Here is a 23,830-nt window from a genome sequence, read left to right on the forward strand (position 1 = left end):
TTTGACCGAAGCAGATGAATCATATCTACATAAGACGAACATCATAATATTATGGGTCGCAACAGCTTTACTCCATAAGCAACTTTTTAAGCGCTATATTTGGAAGGTTTGTACATTTTTACATGGAAGTATTGGAATAGCTGAACTTTTTAAACGACTTCAGAAAAATAAAGACGTTCTCAATTCGACTGTATTTTTTTTTATGTATGTTACCTCAGTTTTTTTTTACTGGATGGACTGAACTTCGATTATTCTTTTTCTAATCGAAGGGTGGTGCGTGTCATTTGATCCCATTTGAATTTAATTGAGATCTGACAAGAACTTTTTGACTTGAGTCTGTAATAATGAATATTTTTAGAAAAAAGTGTATTTTTGTATTACTGGTCGATGAGGCTAAATTCGGGTTTTTTAACCGACTTCAAAAAAGGAAGTTAATATATATATATATATATATATATGTATATGTTTGGGGATAACTTCGTCTCTTTTCGTTGGAAAGGACATATGTCAAGTGTGGTAACATGATAAGGAAACCAGAATCTGATGATGGAATCCCAGAGAAATCGAGGGAAGCCTTGAAAACCGTAGTGACGACTAGTACCTTTGCTAATTTTTTTCGTCTACTTACATTGTATTACTTGTCGATGTAATTGAAGTCGCTTTTTTTTTCATTTACGAGCAAACACAATTATTTTCGTTTACGTGCAAATGATTAACTTTAAAATTAGTATAATAGTAATATGCATACATGACATCGCAGACATATTGATTATTGATGTAGAGTACAGGAGGAAATATCCTGGTCAAAATCTGAAGCAACCCAATTGAGTATCTCAACCTTACAAGTATCATAGACAAAGTAGTCAGAGAGCAGTAAGACTAATAATCTTTAAGGTTTATGTACTTGTCCAGTAAGGTGGTTCCGGGTTTTTAAGTAAAATATTTTCTACCGCGCCCGCTACTTGAAACTTAATATGCTATACTCCACCTTAATTAACCATAAATTTAACTTATATTTACTGAGCCAGAAGACTTTATCTAATTGCAGATCTTACACTACACGCATATAGCGCTCTGTGGAATGTTTTTAATGATATTTATACATTTAGTGTTAACATATGAAAGAGCTAATTTTAAAAAAATCGAAACGATTGACGAAGATCGGCAAAAATATTTAATGGTATACTTTGAAATATTTCTTAATTTTAATTAATTTTAACCCTTAATTAGGCGCATGGGGTCACGGCCATTTCAAATTGAAAAATATATATCTTTGAGAGATTTGAGCGCGCCCACGCTCACTCTAGCTTCCTAACTTCCCTCAGGGTACGCAAATCAGTCGCTTCCAGAACATTTACGCATATGCACTGGTCGCTTTTCTCTAGAGCGCTGACCCCATGCGACCACTTACGTGATTTTTTTTTGCGGAGGTAAGTTTTTATTTTTATGTTTTTACTTCGTTTATATTCGTAAATTGGTAATTTTTTATATTAGTATATATGTATTTATATACCGGCTATTTAATTTACCTATTTTTGTGTTTATTTGCACATACTTTTTCTTTTATTTTCAGTTTATTGATTTTTTAAGTGGCTAATAATAGGCAGTTATTGGAATGGCTGGAGGTGGCCGACGATGAGCAAGATGTTGCTAGTTCTGCTTCGGAAGACAAATTAGTAAATGGCAACGCTGTGAATAGTTCCCATAAGATTCTGGTAGTAAAATTGAAGAGTTCGCAGATAGTCAAGTTATATCATCTGAATCATCGGTGGCAAAAGTGATCTCGGTTGCAATGAACAACTTTGCACTAGTTATAATTTTGGAAGAGAAGTAGAAATCTGGCTATATTTTGTCATCTTCTAAAGTTATCTGGCATCAACGCATTTATCATACTCAGATCGAATGCTAATAAGAATATTACACATACAAGACAGATTTTTTTTTAATTGGCAGCAGCACTTATAGAAAGTCACAAAAAGCATCGTATTAGCAGCTTTCTGTCCCTGCGTCAGCAAAAAAATGGCTCCGTGAAGCTCATGATATGGAAAAGACGGTGCATCAGTCAATATCTAAGCGCGGACGTTGCTCATTGTATCCTAGGAAGAACGACAAAAAAGTGCCAACCAAATGTCATAAGTGTTGTAACTGAGACTCAACAACACTTTAGAGTATACTGCGTCGATTGCAGATAAAAATAATCGGCCAATGAGACTTATTATTGTTTTTTTAAATAAGCGCATCGGTTATGTCATAAATTATGTACTTTTAGGAGTAGTTAGAAGTTTGTCATTTTTTGTTTAAATTTTAAGTCAGAGCTATATTTGTGTTTATTCAAGTTAAAGATAATAAAGAACACTAATATTTTATATAATCCAATCATTGTTTTATTTATTTCATACACTCCTTTTTCAATCTTGTTTTTGGGGTCACTCGAGACCCCATGCGACTAATTGTGTGATTTTCTTAATGCGCCTAATTAAGGGTTAATATTCATATATTTTTTTAGGATTTGATTGTTCTTAAAAAAAATGTAGAACATTATTATACTTAAATATCTTATAACATACACACACGGTCGTCTGTTCCTATGATAATCAACTTAATGTTTATGTTACAGGTAACAGCCAACTGTTATAATTTTTTTTTAAATATACATAGAAATAATACATATATAAATATATAATTACAATATTACACCCAGACTCGGTGGGGAATCGAACCCACAACCTGCAAAACAGAAAGCAGGGCCACTAGAAACTGCGCCAACGGACTAGTCAAAACTTATAAATATTTTTTATTTTTCTATCATTTTTGAACCAGTAAGTATGTAAATATTGTCCAATTATTCAATAGAATCTATAGTCAAAACTAATGAGTATTTCCTTTTAGCCAAATATAGGTACTATAAATGTATAATCGAGTTACAAGTGCCGCATTTGATTGTTGGGAAACCGACAAACTCTTTTCTTTTTTTCTAATGTCTGCATTGTCACCTTTCCTTTTAAAACCAAGCGAAAGTGTTCTTAATCAAAAATTTGGCAGTCTGATACACTACATTATCATTTTATTTTATAAGTATGAATATGGAGGAGCGGGACATCTTGACACAGGTAAAACGGTAAACTTACTTAAAAGGAGGTCCCAACAACGGTATCATGTAAAAAAAATGTTATTGTAAGAAATAAAAATGAAATAATAAAATAAACACTGTAATTTCATCATCATCGTATCAGTCTATCGCAGTCTACTGCTGGACTGAACATTGGACTCCCCAAGCACGCGCCAAACATCTCGGTTTTCCGCAATCCTCATCCAGCCGTCACCGTCAATCTTACGTATATCGACGGTCCAGCGGCTCGGAGGACGTCTCACACTGCGTTTGCCAACACATTTCATTGTATATGTATTTGTTTGTAGAATGCTGATTTTGACTTAATAGCAGAATCAATGACGGCCCCTCCTGTGATACATATCTTAAGCGCCAGGAGTACACAGGAAGTAAAAAATCATTTCTTTAAGACTTGTTTATTTTTAATGTTTTATTTTTATTTTAAGTGTAACCAAGTCCAGTCTCATTGACCCTATGCTAGAGGACTATATCTATAGAATCATAATAGGCTGTTTATCTATTACGAGTTCTAACAAAATACGTATTATATACAATGCTGCATGAACATGCTGTGTGGTTACGGCATCAAAGAATATAGCCACCCCCTCTCTTCCCGTGGGTGTCGTAAGATGTGTCTAAGGGATATCACAGTTCCACTAGTACCTTGGAACTTAAAAAGTCGATCGATGGCATATTCAACTACTGGCTTTGAAATACACAGACCGACGGCGGGCAGCAGCGTCTTCGGTGCGACAAAGCCAGCCCTGCGGTCACCAATCCGCCTGCCGCAGCGTGGTGACTATGGGCAAAACACATGATTTCTAACTGTTGTGATGTATTATATACAATAGGTGGTAAATAAACAACAAAGAAATAAACAGGAACACAACACTGCTTGAAAACAGTATTATTTAGATGTGAGCTTCTATAAGGTTCAGGTGCTACCCCAGTCGTGCTGCTCCATAGTTTGAGCAGGAATTTTCCTGTTATGACCAACTTCAGCTAAAATTGTAATTTTATACTTGTATTGCCTTCCTATAAAAAATATATAATAGAGGCTGGTAGTCAATAAACCCGATTTTCTGGTTGGATTAGTTGTGATAATTTGTTATTTAAGATCAATGTATTATTTTTTTAATAGTATTACTCTTATTATTATTATTTTTTCAGATAAAACCTAATCAAAACAGTGCCATTATAGTTACCTGCAACGCTCTGTATTACCTATTTCGTGCGTTGACAACGTATTTGATGAAAAGATATTGCGAGAACTGGGTAAAAGGATCTATAATCGACTGGAATTATGGTGAAGAAAAAGATAAATATTTAGAATCTATTTGAAGTAAAACTAAGCTTGAAGTAAACGTAAGCGACGCGTTTTGCATGCGCTTACGGCTTTTTTCACGAGGCCGTGACTATCGTCGATAGAAGGATTCGCAACGGCCTACCTTCCTACGACTTTTCAGAAGTTTCACTTATGCCATTTGCGAACTGCACACACACACACACACACACACACACACACACACAAACACACACACACAAAAACACACACACACACACACACACACACACAAACACAAACACACACACACTTTTTACTTGCATAATGAAATTTATGCTATCTATATTTACACTTTACGTTTCAGTCTGTATTATCCCACTGCGGGGCATAAGGCTCTTTGCCACAAACCAGTGCTGTAACCGTCACGCCAACGCGTAGTCCTACTTTGCCCCACCTCAGTTAAAATTTGCAATCAAAAATGCTTTATTTCTAGGTAGCTATTCCCATTTTCACTTCTGGCCAATATACTTCGCAACGCTGTACTTCGGTGATTTTCTTGTATTAATATTCTTCGCTTTACGTGCTATTGTGGATAGTTGTACCTTTGTGAGTATTTCTAATAACGCGATATTTTATTAAGTTGATAACTTTCCATTATGATACAAGAAAAGTATAGTTTTAAACGAAGATCATCTTCAAATCGAAGATCGTTAGTGTAATGGTGACTAAAGTTTCCGATTTTGATTTAGCGGGAATTTTATGTTATATGATTTTTTTAATGCTCAGAAGGTGTAAAACAAGTACAAGGGTCGTCTGTTGGTAATAGGATACCGCAGACTATGAACATAGAAAAACTAGGAGTATAGCAAATACGTTGTCGACCCTAACCTCTCAACCTCTCCAGGAGCTTTGACTTTCTTACACACCATAAAAACACAATACCATTTGAGACTTAGCTGTAATCTTTTTTAAGGTCGAGGTACTTCCCCAATCGTGCTGCTCCAATTTTGGACCTGTGCAATTTATTTCCAGTTTTTGGGATTATTTATTATTTTGACAATGATGGGACCATGGGTTCAATGGGATAAATAATATTTGTATGGACCAAACAAATCTTTGACAAGTCCACAGGCGTTTTTGATTGACCCCCGTTTTCGGAACCCGTTCTAAATGTTATGTATTTTTCCAGTTTATCATGGTAAGCTGTGTGCTAGAAAGTATTGTCTGCGAATGGTCATGGATGAAGCCCTGGCGTTCCGTGCTTTTGATCACGATTGCGTATTTATTAATAGAATACGTAGATGAAGATGTAATGTTTTATTGTGTTTTATTTATTTTGCACTTTTTTTTTTGTTTTGACTTATCTGATTTTAAGATATTTCCTAAAAATGTCGGTTAAATCGTGTTAAAATTATCATGCCAACAAAATATAATTTATGTATCCATAGCTATGTCCTTATGCGTAACGTAATTTTCAACACAAAATGGCAAAAAAGCAAAGAAGAAATACATGAAATCGCGCTTCAGCCTGTAATATCCCACTACTGGGCATAGGCCTCTTTCTCCATGTAGAAGAAGGATCAGAGCTTAATCCACCACGCTGCTCCAATGCGGGTTGGCCGATATATTACCTACTATGAGTAACGATCGCTATCAGGTGTACACGATAACAACCGGGAACGACAACTTAACATGCTCTCCGAGGCACGGTGGGGAGACCCACAAGGACTGCACAAACACCCAGACCACGGCAAACACCTGTATGGCCAATACAAATGTTTGTCATGTGCGGGGATCGAACCCGCAACCGCCAGTGCAACAGATACAATCCATGGCTGTGACCGTTGCGCCAACACGGTGTCATGATGATCACATGACATGAAATCAAAAATTCCTATTTACTTTAATGTAATTTTTAGTTACCTAATTATTATGATGGCATTATAATCTTTTACAATGAATATTCACGAATATTAAGTGTTTCGTTACAGACAGACATACACTGAGATTACTCAGATATTTTCAAATATCAAAAAATGATAATAATTGGTAACTTAAAAATTGTATTATTTTTTAGATTGGTGACCTTGGTTTCGTGTATTCTACGGCGGTGTCGACGTTTACAGAGACAATTATAATATTCTGGTTGTATCCGCTTGGTCGGCTTTTGGACGATATCACATTCCATTACGGGACAGCTCCCACAAAATTAAGGGTTTGGAGCTTCATCGTCGTACCGATATACTATTTAGTGAGTGTGTTATGTATTATATAAATATATATATAGCTAGAAAAAGTATATTTTAATAGGATCAGAGACTAAGAGTTATACTAGTGAACTTCTTAACTTTTTAATCTTTAATTTATTTATTTGTTATAGGAAGAAAAAATAATATATATATATATATATATTTATGTGTGTGTGTTGTGTGTGTGTGTGTGTGTGTGTGTGTGTGTGTGTGTGTGTGTGTGTGTGTGTGTAGCAATCACTTGCATTAAAAAAATGTATCGCATATATTATATATTTATAACAGTAAAAAGCTGTCAGTGTCGGACCATCCTGGAAATTCTAGACAGTTTTATAACTGCTGGTCTGAAGTTAAACTATTGTAAAAAAATGCACGTCGATAATAATAATATTTTATGTAGCACAAATGGCTTAGGCAACTAAGATCCCGTGGATACTGTGAAATATAAGGCTAACTTCACATACACTACTGACGGTTGCACTAAGTGATAAAAATAATTTATTAATTTATTGATTATTTTTTCCTTTTTTTTTAATTGCACATATGATTTTTTATTTAAATAACCAGTTAATATTTTTTTATTATTATGTCGGTAAAATCGGAAATTATTATTCATATTTTATCAATATGTAATTCGTATTTAAATATGATTTAAAAAAAACACGATTTACTAAAAATTCCGAGCTAGCTCGGTCGCATAGGTACTTATTAATAATTAATCAGTATCACACGAACTTCAACAATAAAATCATGACTTCATCATTAACAAATGACTGTCATTGGATTACAATATTACGTACTTAATGATAATTTTAAAAAAGACAACTTATAATTTAAAGATAAAAATGCATAAAAACATTATATTGGACCTCTTGTAGTTTTATTATTAGTATATGTAAAAGTGATTTCTTTTCAGGTTAAGTGTTGTATTATAATTCATACACTTGTGGCATTTGAGAAATCTGAGTATAAAAGAAATTCTCGATATTTATTTTTGTGGCAAGCTTTCTTTTTTGGTATAGGAGCAGCCTACTCTGTTTACTACTATGTTATCAAGCACAAAAAGGTAATTAAAGAAATGTTGAATCATTCGAATTTACTTCTTAAGAATCGATCTTCATATAAGGCCCCCGGTATGAAAAAAATATGAGGAGTTAAAATCTACTAAACGAATGACCTCGTTACGTTTTTGTTAACGCCATCTATGCTATTGGGTTCCGATAGATGGCGTTATTTGATTCGTTTATTTAAAATTTGATATAGTATTAATCTTTTTCTTAGACTAGTAAGTTTTGTTCCTATTAAGACAGTCGATCTGAAGGAGTAAATTCCAGTCGTGCATCGGAGCTGACACACACACTTTTTATGTTTTTAAAGACGATTTTTTTTCGTTTCTTTTTCTTCGATTTCTTGGTATAAACTGATTCCATTTAATCCAAATACTCATATGAATAATAAATTATGTAACTAATATAATTAATGAGCAGACTTGTTTTGGTGTCTTGCTCTGGTAGAATGACGCTCGTCTACCGTCACACTACACCACAACACTCGATTCTGATTGGTTGTCGCCAGTGACCGATATGCTCAGGAAATAAATTGAGTGACTAAATTCATAACATATTTTAAAAGAAATACTGAAATAATAATACACTTAAACTCGAATAATATACTATTTTTATCGTACTACACTCGCGTGCAACTGAATCGACTCAAGCCGTATATTGGTATATAAGTTAGATTTTTTGGAAAATGGCTTATCCGATTTTTGTAAAAGTTTTTTTTATTCCAAAGACATATATTTTTTTTCATAAATATAGCCATTTTCAAATAAACAATGAAAAAACTTTTTAAATAAATACGGTCAAACATGAGCGTTACAGAAATTACCCGTTGCGGTACCCATGAGTTGCGAGACTAAATCATGTATAAGAGCTCACGTGACCCATATTTCTTATCAATCACTCGTTAGACGTTGACAGGTACACATCTCCTTAAACTCCCAGTATTTTAATCGCGATCCAATGGACAATACCTCAGATGCAGCGGTCCAAGTTGTAGGTTTGTTGCAAGCGGGCCATAATCAAAGGCAAATCGCTCGTAAACTTAACATGAGCCAATCAGCTGTTTCATGAGTATACAGAAGGTTTCAAGAGACCGGTAGCTCCGTTCGGAGACCACAAGCCAATAGACACCGGAGCACATCTGAGACGGACGATCGCTTCATTATCTCAACTTCGTTGAGAAATCGTTATCTCACGGGCGTTGATGTGCAACAGGAGCTCAGAAGGGTTCGAGGAGTGGCTGTCAGTCAGTGGCCAATTAGAAGACGGCTGAAGAAAGCCAATTTAACTCCTAAACGGCCAGCCAGAGGCCCGAAACTGACCGCAGGTCACCGTCAAGCCCGACTTTAATTTGCTCGTGAACACCTCAATTGGACTATTGAGCAATGGAGCTCCATCCTGTTCACTGATGAGAGCAGAGTGTGTCTCCATGGCAATGACAGAAGAGACCGAGTATACAGGCGTCCAGGGGAACAGTTCTCGCAATGCTGTTTCGCTGAAACAGTATCATATGGCGGTGGTTCAGTCACGATGTGGGCTGGAATATCTTATGAAGGGAAGACCGAGCTTGTTTTCGTGCCTGGTGGTGGTCGGAGTGGTGGTCTAACAGCTCAAAAGTACGTGGAAAACATTCTCCTCGATCATGTTGTACCTTATGCAGGGTACATACGAGAAGATTTTCTATTGATGCATGATAATGCTCGGTGCCATACAGCAAGTGTTACTCGCCAGTATCTTCAAGAAATGCAAATTAGGACGATGATGTGGCCAGCCCTCAGTCCTGACCTGAATTACATTGAGCATTTATGGGATGAGCTCAAACGGAGGGTGCGAGCTAGAGATACGGCTCCATCAAGCATCGTCGAGCTCAAAACTACGCTAGAGGAAGAATGGAATACGATACCTCAAGATTTTATCAAAAAAGTGATAAAATCAATGAAAAATCGCATGCAAGCCATTATAAAAGCTAGGGGAGGCAATAAAAAGTATTGAAAATTTTAATTTTCTTTACTTCTATCAAAAATAATTTTTTTATTCATTATGTTGTTGTTTTCATTTTTCTTCGTTTTTTATGCATTTCTGTCAAATTAAATTTTATCAATAAATACTCAACCGATTTTTCTCATTAGGATAACATTTTTTAAGAGAAAAGATTAGGCTTTCAAACAAAACAAAGAACAAGAAAATCGGATAAGCCATTTTTCTAAAAATCGAACTTTTATACCAATATACGGCTTGAGTCGATTCAGTTGCACGCGAGTGTATATAAGCGTATTAGTAAAAATCACAAAATGTGTAGGTTTGTATTTGATTATGTATGTTCTATGAGTTGAGAAGTTATGGTTATCGTTTTAAGTGTGTGACACAGCACGATATTCTATCATATAATATGTTTCTGTGGCCAAGCTTTGTAATATAAAGAAAAATATTACTTTACATAAACGTAGGTCGCGTTTATATACACGGTCCCGTGTTCGACAGAACGTAAAGCAGAACACGGGTCAACAAAATTATTACGCAAAATTAAAATAGATAATAGCCATGTAAAACATTTAATATGATAATCGTGATCGCTGTACGCGGGACTCGTTCACCTGGAATTACATCCTATATACGGAACTGCCTCGCTCCCAGCGGCCCTAGGGTTAATGACCCTGTAGAAACAAGGGCAATCCGACATTGATGACGTAAATAACAGGGATATTGTAACTTATATAGTGAATGGACCCTTGAGATTTCACGTACTTTAAGCTTAGAATATGTACAATATTAAATATAAGGGTTTATTTATTTTGAACTAACTTTAACATGCGCGCGTTGCTATGCTTTTTTTTTTTTTGGTCGTTCCAACTCAGAAACCTTTGTGGGCTCGTGCACAACAATTTGCTGAAGATCATGGCATGATCAAATTCATAGTTTACGATTCTATAAAGGACATACAGACGAACATTCATTTGTATATATATATATATAATAATTTTAGACGTGATAGGAAACTCTTTCTGTTTTTTAAAATCGAAAAAAAGAAAGAATTTTTAAAATCGGTCCAGTTATTTTTAAAGTAATCCATTACAAACTTTTAATAATACAATATTTTTTTTCTTTTTAAAATATTAGTTTAAAAATATTCAACCAAATTAAAAGTATATCTTTCAGAGTTGGATGCAATTAATAAAACCTACGCCCGAATGGGGCCCAAAAGACTTCGCAGTCAGACAGTTAAGGAAACAGTTTGATTCTCGTAATGTATGTTATAAAGTATTTAGTAAGATTTTATTTCGATTGTATAATTTTATATGAGTATAAATATAAAGAATTTAGCCACCCCCTCTCTTCCCGTGGGTGTCGTAAGAGGCGACTAAGGGATAACAAGGTTCCACAACCATCTTGGAACTTAAGAAGCCGACCGATGGCGGGATAACCATCCAACTTCTGGCTTTGAAATACACATGCCGAAGACGGGCAGCAGCGTCTTTGGTGCGACAAAGCCAGTACTGCGGTCACCAACCCGCCTGCCCAGCGTAGTGACTATGGGCAAAACACACGAGTTCACGTTATTTTTGACGTAAACTTGTGGAGGCCTATGTCCAGCAGTGGACTGTATAGGGTGTAATGATGATACATATAATACAATACAATACAAATACTCTTTATTGTACACTATCAGAGAAGAAATTTTACACCGAAAAAGAAAATATAGACATGTACAAAAGGCGATCTTATCGCTAAAAGAGCGATCTCTTCCAGACAACCTCTAGCATGAAGAGAACATGACAAAAGAATTAGACGGCATGGAGGTGTACATACATAATATATACATATAATACGTAAATATATATACATATACACATTATCATCAAATCAATAATATCAAATATAAATACATAATCTGACTTTAGGGTAAGCAAACACAGCTTTTTGATAAGCAAGCATAAAGTCACTGACGGAGTCTTGTTATAAGTTTTCCGATAGTAAAACAAAATGTAATATCCCACTGCCTAATAGCCAATAGGCCTCTTTGGCCACGTAGGAGAAGGATTAGAGATCAATACACCACACAGCTCCTATGCGGATTGGCGGATATATTCTCTACTATGAGTAAAGATCGCTATCAGGTGTACATGATAACAGCTGAGACCGAGAACTTAACGTGCTCTCCGAGGTACGGTGGGGAGACCCACAAGGATTAATGACAGACCGGAAATAAGGACGAGTATTTGTATAAACACAAATATCCACTCCGAGCGGGTATCAAACCCACAACCGTCAAAATTTAGGCATCGCCGACACGGCACATGTAACATTACACCAGAGCGTTCATCAACATGAAACGAATAAAGATAAAAAAATTGAAACCGCTTAAGGAGTTCAGATAGAAAGTAAAGCATTGTTGCTTCTGTTAACTTTGTCTATTTTATTTCAACACAGTAGGCTACCGCACGAGCGAATGAGAGAGGGGGCCATCGACGAGGCCTCCGTCTGCAGCCGACGAACGGGGCTGCGTAGGAGACGCTACTTAATGCGCTTCCAGTAACGCCCCTGAGCCCGTGTCGGGCCGGGATGAGAACCCGGTCCTGCTTGACATGGCGTCGTCGGGATTGTTCAGAGGTGAGCCGGACAGTCCCCATGGAGGAGAAGTCAGGTCTTTTCGCCGAAGCCAGCCTGTTGCTGGAGGGATCCTGTTGCCTGCAGATCTGGGACCCTCCAATTAAAGCGGCTGAACCTGCTCCCGCAGGGGTTTTGGTCGTTATTGCACCCCCAAGTGCTGAAGCCGACATACGGCCTAGGAATGCCTACCCGGGCATCCTGGATATCACCCGTAAATGGGTTCCCTTGCGATAACAAAAAAAAGTAGGCTACCTCACCACAGAAAGAGAGCATTGCTTGAGAGCAGTATTCTTTGGCTGTGATTTTCTGTAAAGTCGAGGTACTTCCGCAGTTGGGCTACTCGATATTTTAGGCAAGATGCTTCCTGCTATGTCCTACCTCAATTAATAATGTTCAAATTGTTTTAGTATATAGGATCTCAAGCGCCCAGGATTCTGAGCAGATATTTAATAAGCAAGTCTGATTTGAAGTCGTACAAATTAGATATACCGTATGAAACAGTCACACGTCGTACAACGGTCCAGAGTGAAAAAGAAAAATAGTGAAAACTTTCTTGTAACTACGATCGAACCTTCAATTAAATGATATATACTAAGTTTTCTTTTATTTTTTATGCAACTAGGTCGGCAAACAATCTTAAGGCTCATTTGATGGTAAGGGATTACCGTAGGCAATAGACGCCTGCAACACTACAAGTATCTCAACGCGTTGCCGACCCTACCCGCATTCCCCCCTAGGAGCTCTGGTCACCTTACTCACCTCAGGTACACCACACTGCTTGAAAGCAGTATTATTTAGCTGATCTTCTTTAAGGTCGAGGTACTTTCCCAGTCAGGTTGCTGCAGATATTTGAGCACGATATTTCCAGGATAAACCCAGACTCGCTGAACAATAATACGAAAGTGATCTTTCCTATTACGTTGCAAATAATACACAAACAAAGTTGGTAAAAAGTTTTTCGGTTAAATGTTAAAGGTATAACTATTAAAAAATTGGTTGTATGTAAAGTTGGTTTACGGACGATAGTTGAACGTATCGACGTCATATCAAAACATCTCCTCGGACGCATAGTCCGACCGAGTGGAAGAGAGGTAGATGCGGCGCGTATGAGCGTAACGGGACAAGGAGTTTTTTTTTTGTGCATGCAACCAGCGCTCATCGATTTATCAGACGTTGTCACATCAAAAAAAAATGGTTACTTAGTAACTATACGATTATTTCAATAAAGTGTCATAATCGTCTCACTATGTCGTCATAGTTATTTTTTATGGGTGCGTCAGTGAGACTATAAAATGTAATAATAGATTGCATAATGTACATCGCTACTCAAACATTACAATTAATTTAAATAAAATATTCCGTATGCGTAATTTGTATCGTATCTGGATAGTTAATTACATAAAGGTATGTGCATGTTATGTTTATGTTTTATATAGTAAACATGTAGTTGGAAGTAATTATAACTAGGAATTGAGGTACGTAGTAGTGCTTAATTTTGCAATTTTTTTTAAACGAATTTAAAATAAGAAGGCTCTCAAGTCGAATATTCTTTTTTTTTTTTAATTTGTCTAACCAATTTACTTTTTACTGGTTCTAATGGTTTTGTTGACATATTTTTTATTCTGAAACTGGTCGTCATGTGGTCCTGTGTAAATTTGAGCGAGATAATCGTATAGACGAGTATGTAGATACCTTTGACTTATCCCTAATAATCTAATATATAAAATTCTCGTGTCGCGGTGTTTATAGTTAAACTCCTCGGAAACGGCTTGACCGATTCTCATGAAATTTTGTCTGCATATTCAAACAACGTCTATTTTTCATCCCCCTAAATATTAAGGGTAGTCCACAACTATTTTTTTTTAATTTTTAGATAAATTATTTATTTTTTATTTTATTATGATTTAGCTTTAAAAAATACATACAACCCAAAATTTTCACCCTTCTACCACTAACCCCTATTTTTAAATAGCGTTTAGCGGCAAGACATCGTTTGCCGAGTCAGCTAGTAAGGTATATGCGTTCTAATTCTATTACTTGTCGATGTAACTTGAAGTTAGTTTTTAAAGTTAAACAGCTTTAGAATCCTTGGAATTTGAAACTCGATAGAAACGGAAACGCATCACGATAAATAAATAAACATAAATTTATAGTGGAGAATGAAATACATTACTGCTCAAAACGCGTAAGCGACGTGTTTTTCATGGCGCTTACGACCTTTTTCACGATACCATGATCATCGTCGGTAGAATAAATCGCAACCTTCCCACAACTTTTTTGAAGTTTCGCTTCTGCCGTGTGTGAATTAAGCACAGACAAACACATACACCAAATTTTTATTTAAGAACGAACATTTCTTTTATTATCTTATTAATTTATTATTAAACACACACAAACACACACACACACAAACTTTTTTATTTAAGAACGAACAGTTTTTTATTATTATCCTATTAATTTATTATATATATATTGCTGTGTGGTTACGGCATCAAAGAATATAGCCACCCCCTCTCGTCCCATGGGTGTCGTAAGAGGCGACTAGGGATAACACAGTTCCACTACTACCTTGGAACTTTAAAAGCCGAACGATGTCGGGATAACCATCCAACTGCTCGCTTAGAAATACATAGGCCTAAGGCGGGCAGAAGCGTCTTCGGTGCGACAAAGCCAGCCCTGCGGTCACCAACCCACCTGCCCAGTGTGGTGACTATGGGCAAAACACATGAGTTCATTGTGGAGGCCTATGTCCAGTAGTGGACTGCGAAAGGCTGCTGTGATGCTGTGATGAATTTATTATATTGCACAATTACATAACAGTACAAAACTTAGCCAATTACGAAATTGTAGTACATTACGATAATTTTTCGAAAATAATACACGAAATGCGCTTTACTTGTGTATTAAGACATCAATAGACAACACTTCTCATTTTCACCACAATCAGTTGCTTCGTCAAAAATCACACTCGGATTGCAATAAAAGTCCTGTTTCATACACGCACCGCCGTGTTTGATGCAACGCGTCTCTTTCATGGATACTGAAAAAATATAAAATAAATATTTGATAATGTGGGTTGCTTTTTACTGGAGCTTACTTCTTATGGGACGGGTTTTTAATTTGTGTTATAATAAAAAATGTTTAGAATTTCCTAATGTGTGGGTAACACAAAAATAAAATCGTACAAATTAAAAATAGCACTGTGTCGTCTCCTGTCAAAGATTTTCATTGTAATATGAAACTTTGAATAGTTACGGGTTTCTGTAAAGAACTCACTATAGACGGCGCCCCGATCGCTTAGATCGAATATAAAATCGTCATATCAAAAATTTCGATCTAGCGGGTACATCGTTCCATAGCTTAATTAGCTAGAGCACCGACACGGTCAGTCGGAGATGCGGGTTCGATCCCCGCTGGAACGGTCGATTTCAGATATGATATTAAAAATGCTTAGGATCGGTTTTTATATAAGGCCCCCGGTATGAAAAAAATATAAAGAGTAAAATGTTAAGGCCACCTATCGAACCAAACAGGTTTCCGATAAATGGCGTTGTTGGATTCGTTCAATTACCATTCCATACGGTATAAATCTTTTTCTTAGACTAATAAGCCTTTTTTGTGCCTATTTAGATAGTATCTGAAGGAATTAACTCCAGTTTTGTGTCAGATCTGACACACACACTTTTTTAAACCAATAAATTTAATTTTGCTCCATAGAATTTTTTTAGAAACTGTTGTTGCACTTCGTAGTCATGTGCTAACTATGACAATGGATATTTTCAATACATTCCTTATCAGAGTTTTAAGCGATGCAGGAATGACCTAACAAATATGGTTAAAGATGGAATGGTATGGATCATACGACCTTTGGGATAATAGTTATAACTTTAAGGTTAGTTAAAAGCAATCTTACTATCTAACTATCAAATGCTATTCCTAAATATCATACTTTGATAAAAGGTAAAAATTTATACTATCAAATATTGATTAAACTTATTGTTAACACATAGGAATGCTTAATGAAATACACACATTAAAAATATTGACTTTAAACAAACTGAATTTAAATTAAATACAAAATGAAAGACATGTAACCGATTTGGAGGCTTTAATGTCTCTGACTTAACTCTTACAGTCTCGGCCCAGCGGATGTCAGGGTCAGGTCAGCTGACCAGACGCTGAGTTTGCGTCTCTTGCTTATTCTATGAATCTTATTCTATGTATCTTATTCTAAGGTGGATGGACGAGTCGTAATTATAACTATATACTTCTGACTTTAGTAAATATAATAATAATAATGTGAAGTGAAGTGAAGTGAAGGTTTTATTTATAATTAAGATGAAAATCACCTCCGTGACAGCAATCAATGCCTTGTTTCCGTTGATTTGGGCAGAGTCCCTGTTTTTCCGCAAGATGTCCCTTTGGACAGTCAGCAGCTATTGTGCATTGTCCACCCATTTCGATGCACGGCTCCTCTTGCTCTATCGAGTCGATTATTTTAACTGGAACAAGTTTTTTATATTGTAGAATTTAGTAAGAAAATCTTAGAGGAAAGTAAAGTAAAAGAAACTTTAAATCAAAGACAAATTTCTTTATTCAAGTACGGCTGTATTTTAAAAATTAAACCATGGAGTTTCTTCCTAAATCTTCCCTGCAGAATCTATATTTTATTTTCATACAACTAGGTCGGTAAACAGGTGTATGGATCACCTGATGGTATGCGATTTATAGGCCTGCAACACCAAAAGCATTGCAAGCGCTATGCCGACCCCTCTGGGGGGGATTTAGGGGAGACCCTAAACCCCCCCCAGAGGGGATCTGGACAGCAACACAAAACTACTTGAAAGCTGTATTATTTAGCTGTGATCTTCTATAAGGTTGAGGTACTTTCCCAGTAGGGCTGTTCTAGATATTTCCTGCTCTGACCCTACCTCAGTTAATAATATTCAAAGTAGGTAGCAACTTTAAATTGATTAAAATAATTAATTCAGAAGTATATGGAACTTATGATACTTTGGAAATAACGATCCAAAAATACATTTGTAGGCTTCAATAACATTTTTCTTATTCGGCTAGATTTATAAACTTTAGATGATTTCACTTATTGACTTGTTATTTACTATCTCGTTTCACGATGTTACCTAAATTAATAGCACAAAATAATATGAATAGTCCAAAAATGTTTTTGATCAGAAAAGGTACTTATGTTGTGAAGTTCAGAGTTGAATATCCTATAACTGTTTTGTAACGTAAATTGATCGCTCTGACAGTGACTCAATTGCCAGACAAAGAATTGTGTAACAATCTTTATCCTCTATGATTCTATACAGTGTATGTAAATGGACCATGCCAGGGATGTCAAAGATACGACCCGCGATCGGACGGTGTCACAGAAAGAAGAATCATGACTTGACTATTCCTCTACGGAAGTTTTAAAATGCGCATTTGCATACACACATTACGCATACATTTTCTATTGGAATATGGCTCGCCTACATTCTAAATTTAATATACAGCCCTCTGCAAAATTAAATTTAAGACTCCTGGACTATGCTTTTATGAAAATCAACGCATTTAATGTTTCTTGTTATTCATTCTACCTTGATGGATTTCGTAGCAACTCCATATTATAGCATCGTATTAAACAAAAATCTACATACACCACGTAATAATATAAAATACAAAATCAAAATCATCTCCTATTTATTCTTTGGAAAAATAATATATAAACTGTGTATAGTACAAAATTAGTATCATGTTGCATAAAATACAGCATCACTAAGTCCACACATCTTTATCAACAATATAATCCTGCACCGAATGGTAGGGTTTACCTATTATTTTTTTAATATGAAATTTTAAATTACAGAATTATGTAGTTTAAATGCCTCAAACTTATAGATCACAGCAACGCTTCTCAAATAGTATTATGTTCTCATGATCAGTAAGGTGGCCAAAGCTCGTGCGTAAAGTCATCGGTAACGCACTTCTGATGCTTCTGGTCTTGTAGATACTCGTAAGTGTATTAAACGCTACTGTTACCGCTAACCGGTGTACCGTTCGCTTGTTTGCCAACCTAGTCATATAAAAAAGTTTTTGAAGTAAAACTTCTTGACTTTGGTAGTAAGCTGGTGAATGCGTGATGAGAGCGCACGAGGCGAACGGAAGTTGAGAGGGAGATATAAGTTACATGGTGCTAAAGAAACTTAACTTCAGTCGTGTGATCTAAAGCATACTCGTTTTGTTTTTGTATATACAGAGGTGCTTTTTCATAGTTGGACCTGACCCTTTGATTTTATTTTTTATAGTTTAAAAAAAAGTTTAAGTGCAAATAGGATTATTATCATTTTATATCATATCAAATCAACGTCATATTTTTATAAGACTAAGGTAACAGACGAGACCAATGAGAGTACGCCTGATTGTAAGCGATTACAATAAGGAGCCTATGAACGCCTGCAATACTAGAAGAATCACAATCGCGTTGACAACCCTAACTCCGCTGTCAACACGGCACATCATCAAAAGGATATTTATGGCAAATTAAAAAAAGTGTGTGTCAGCTTCGACGTAAAACTGGAGTTTACTGCTTCAGATCGACTGTCTAAATAAGCACAAAAAAGGCTTACTAGTCTAAGAACAAGATTACCAAGAAAACCATATCAAATGGTAAATAAACGAATCAAATAACGTCATCGATCGGCGATAGATGGCGTTATTAGAAAACGTCGTAGTCTATCGGAACCCCATTGAGTTCCGATAGATGGTGTTAAAAGAAACGTAACGAGGTCATTCGTTCAGTAGATTTCAGCCCTCATATTTTTCATACCGGGGGCCTTATATGAAAGATGATACTTAAGAAGGAAATGCCAAAAAAATTCAGCTAATTGCTTCAGAGACCTACACAGATATGAAACTCAATATACCGTAATGTTCGATTTTCTATCATGTGTGTGTGTATCCAGTAGAGTAAATCTGAATTCCGTAAAAAAATATTTAGATCTAATCATATGGAACTAACATGAGGCTGATTAGTTTATTTACGCTGCAATAGTCGCCATAATATTTACTATCGCTTATTTTACGCATATTGCTATAATTTATTAAATTGCTATCTTAATATATATAAATCTCGTGTCACAATGTTTGTCCGCGATGAACTCTTAAACTACTTAACCGATTTTAATCAAATTTGCACAGCGTGTGCAGTTTGATCCAACTTGAAAGATAGGGTATATTTTGTTTTGATATATGTAATTATTATATTTAAGAAAAAAAATAAGGCGATACGAAGTTTGCCAGGTCAGCTAGTAATTTATAATTTTATAAACCTTGATCGTAATTACTACTAAAATTATATTTTTTTTTAATTATGTACTTAACATAATTATCTTTTTCTCTACCACTTTTATCGAATTTAAACTGGAATAAATGGCAATTTTAAAGTCTGACTTCTGGGCACAGATTTGTAAAGCCTGCATAAAGAAAAATAGTTGGAATTTTATCAAACTCAGCACATATAATTTCTGGACCAGTTTTTTTTTAACTACTTTTACGTGCACTCCGTGGTGTGGCGGTAAACCTTATCCTTGAGGACATAACCCGCAAAATATTTGTATAAACTCAAATGTTATTCTTGAACAACGTTAAGGCAACTTCTTATTCCATTAAACCTCAGCAGAAATTTCCTGCTCAAAATATGGAGCAGCCCGACTGGCCTCGAATTTACAGAAGATCCCATCTAAATAATACTGTTTTCAAGCGGTGTTGTGTTCTTATTGGTGATTAAGGTAACCAGAGCCTCTGGAGGACTTGGGGTCCATAGCTCGCTTGCGATGTTTCTGGTTTTACAAACGTCTATAAACTACGGTACGCTTGTTTGCCGACCAAGCTATATATTATAAAAAACCAGAGCAATCGTTTTGATCGAAATGGTATAAAATACAGCGTTAATGAGATTCCCTCAATCAGATCACGTCGGTGAATATGTTAAATGAGTAGAAAATAAATGTGTATATTCCGAACGAGATAATTATTCATATTGTTAATTATCGCGCTTAACGAAAAACAATGCCCTTAATTATGACGCTCTCACGAATATCTTGAAATTATTGATAGCTTTCATGGCTATAAAAATCTATAGTTGTAATTAGTAATGATAAAGCAATTTTATTGAAATTTAAATAATTATTTTACCTCTTTCATATCCTGTGTCTAATTTATATTATACGCGTGTATTAAGAAAAATTAACTTTATACTGTTAATTAATAAGGAAATGACAATTTGCGATATATTGTTAAAAAAGTTGCAATAATTGCTTATTATATATTATGCCATTGCAATGATTGCTAATTATTGTAATTTTTTAATTTGTTTATTATAAGCCTCACTCAAAGCCACTAGAGTCTATTGATTCGTTTCTTGTAAGTTCATAAGTCTGTCATGGAATATTCATAATTTAAATTTCGCTTACGCTTCAGCCTGTAATATCGCACTCTGGGGATAGGCCTCTTTCCCCATGTAGGAGAGGGATCAGAGCTTAATCCGCCACGCTGCTCTGGATATGTTCCCTACTATGAGTCACTATCGCTATAAGGTGTACATGATATAACAGGGACCGACGACTTAATGTATTCTACCCACTAGGACTGCACAAACACTCAGACCAAGGCAAACATCTTTATGGCCAATACAAATGTCTGTCATGTGCGGGGATCGAACTCGTAATCGCCAGCACAACAGCCACCAACCAGTGCTGACCGTTGCGCCAACGCGTCGTCGTAAATTTTGCTAATTGAAAATTTATATTTTTGTCTTGATGATAAACATTATCGCTCAATACTGTTCACATATCAATACTAAAGCCACGTTGCGGCCAGCTTACGTCGAATACTAGTTTAGTTTGAAACATATATTACTACCTAAGTAAATTTCACGTATACTTACAGATAAACTGTAAAATAAAAATGTCTGTACCTTTGCGATGCTAATGTATTTATTTTAGTGACGTTCAATATTCGATATAAATTAATCGATGAAAATAACAAAAAAAAAAAGACGATATCTATTATATGAAAATCACAGTTTACTTGTTACGTTTTGCGTTTTTCCTTTCCTCTATAAGGAAGCTGTCCAGCAAAAATGTACTTTTTTAAACGGGATTGTTTTTGTTTGAACGTTCCGGACAAGTTCAAACATGTTTCAAACAACGGCATCTTGTTCCGCATGGGATTTAATTTCACCAATATTTTTAAACACATTCTTCTTCATTAAATTTTATTAATAAAATTGTTTTGTTATAATATTAATGTAAATTAATCGTATTGAATTTTATTCTAACCGACGCAGTGCTGTGGAAGTATGACAAAAGACAAATAGGGTTAAATAAACATACAATATTTTGATATCAACTGACGGTATCAGTCGGTCTCACACATACAACACTACAGAACTATATATTTAAACATACATGTATTTGATAGAATTCATTTGGAACTTTATTGACAAAATATTTTACGTGATCATTATTTCAAAAAAAAGAAAAATAATTATTTTTATTAAATGTACCAGGGAGACATAGCTTCACAGAAGTTATGTCCCCCTAGTACTTCTTTACGTGTATTACAAATATTTACTTTAAATGTTTTTTCACCGGAAATAAATTATATACAGAAAGATTCTTTGATCCAAAATTATTCTACGCATATATTTAAATATCGTAAAATTCACATTTATTTTGTAAGCTAGCCCACCCACGTAGTTTTACTCGTTACAAGCCTCACTTTTTGTCTTTCAACTGTCATATTATCCAAATATCACTTTGAAATTTTTTTTATATTTCACCAATCATAAACATACACAAAACATAATATGTCACATGTAATTATTGTTTTGAAATAGAATTATATTTGCAGAAGTGACCTTGTTACGATTTAATTACTCCTACAAGCTCATTTAGTATCGAATTTTATTAGACTAACAACGAATAAATATTATTTATTATTAACTTGAATATAAACAATGATATACTTACGGTCTTCATCGTTTCCACAAACAAATGCGCACAAAGCGAAAACTATTATAAAACACTTCATACTGAGTGTTAGACGTCGTCACTAGCGCCTGTTTGAACGCGGAATGAATTGATACAATGAATTTTAAATTACTTCAAAAAGGAGGGACTTTTGTGTTCGACTTTATGTAATTTCTTTGTTGCCAGTAGTAATTGTGAATAGATTTTCGAAGTAAAACTTCTTTACGTATGCTTGACTTAGAGAGTAGACGTAAATGCGTGACGAGTGCGTTACGAAAAGTGTACTCGAGTGAGGCGAACGCAGCAAGATAGAGATTTGCGATCGAACATTTTCTTTCTCTCTTTCTCTCATAGCCAGTTACGTTTCGTATATCGAAGACATAGTGCAGGCCTATTGTGCAGAAGTTTTACTTCAGTCGTGTGGTCTAAAGAAAACTCGTTTTTTTTCTATGCGGGTATCTCATATTTATTAATCTAAAATATTACGAGTGAAATCTCGTTTAATACGTTGTGCTTTTGTATGTGTATGTAGATTTTAGTATACAGGACGAGTCGCGTATTTTTGTATGGTTTTATAAGTGATCGTTTAGTAATATGGAATGGATTTTATAATAAATTTACTACTTACTGGGCATATCAAAAAGTTCTTTATGCTTAGTTTCTAAATATAAAGCCATAATTTTAATATAATCTGTCTCACTTATAATTAAAATAATAATGACTATTTTTATTTGTTTATAAGCGTACTGCTGTGCTGTGTGCTGTGTGGCTACGGCACCAAAGAATAAAGCCACCCCCTCTCTTCCCGTGGGTGTCGTAAACGGCGACTAAGGGATAACGTAGTTCCACTACCACCTTGGAACTTAAAAAGTCAACCGATGTCGGGATAACCATCTAACTGCTGGCTTTGAAATACATAGGCTGAAGACCGGAAGCAACGTCTTCAGTGAGACAAAACCAGCCCTGCGGTGACCAACCCTGCTCAGCGTAGTGACTATGGGCAACACACATGAGCTCACGCCATTTTTGGCGCGAGCTTGTGGAGGCCTATGACCAGCAGTGGACTTCTATAGGCTAAAGTGATGATAATGATGATGATGATATTGTATTTATTATTTGTATGTAACATAAATATATAAAAATGAAGTAAAACGACCTTCCATTTTTTAAAATAATATTAAAATCAACAAAAAGACAAGACCGAAGGCATCTACAAGTATAATAGCGTCATAATTAAAATACCGTTAGCAACGCAGGTTGAAATTTAAGATGAATCCTATTGCTAATAGAATAACGGTCAATATAAATAATTATATGGATAACCATAGGTATTGTCTGTATCTAATCCCTTATTGTTTGATGGATCCCTTCGCTGGTATCACCTGATCATGATGATTAATGATTTGTTTTGTTTTATGTTAGAAAGGGATGGAGTGAATAAGATGAATGCTAATGAAGATTTAATATAGAGAATTTTTTAT

General features: G+C 35.3%; 1 protein-coding gene across 1 annotated transcript; it reads right to left on the minus strand.

Moving 5' to 3' along the window:
• Positions 1–15,201: 15,201 nt before the first annotated feature.
• LOC123662851 (U-scoloptoxin(19)-Sm1a-like) lies at positions 15,202–22,487 on the minus strand. Its single transcript, XM_045597643.1, has 3 exons — positions 22,350–22,487; positions 16,665–16,817; positions 15,202–15,355 (listed from the first exon to the last, which is right to left on the minus strand). The coding sequence occupies exons 1-3, from the start codon at positions 22,408–22,410 to the stop codon at positions 15,219–15,221; spliced, it is 351 nt and encodes a 116-aa protein (XP_045453599.1). The 5' UTR covers positions 22,411–22,487; the 3' UTR covers positions 15,202–15,218.
• Positions 22,488–23,830: the final 1,343 nt, after the last annotated feature.

Source organism: Melitaea cinxia, chromosome 2 (assembly GCF_905220565.1).
Source record: "Melitaea cinxia chromosome 2, ilMelCinx1.1, whole genome shotgun sequence".
Classification (NCBI taxonomy): domain Eukaryota; kingdom Metazoa; phylum Arthropoda; class Insecta; order Lepidoptera; family Nymphalidae; genus Melitaea; species Melitaea cinxia.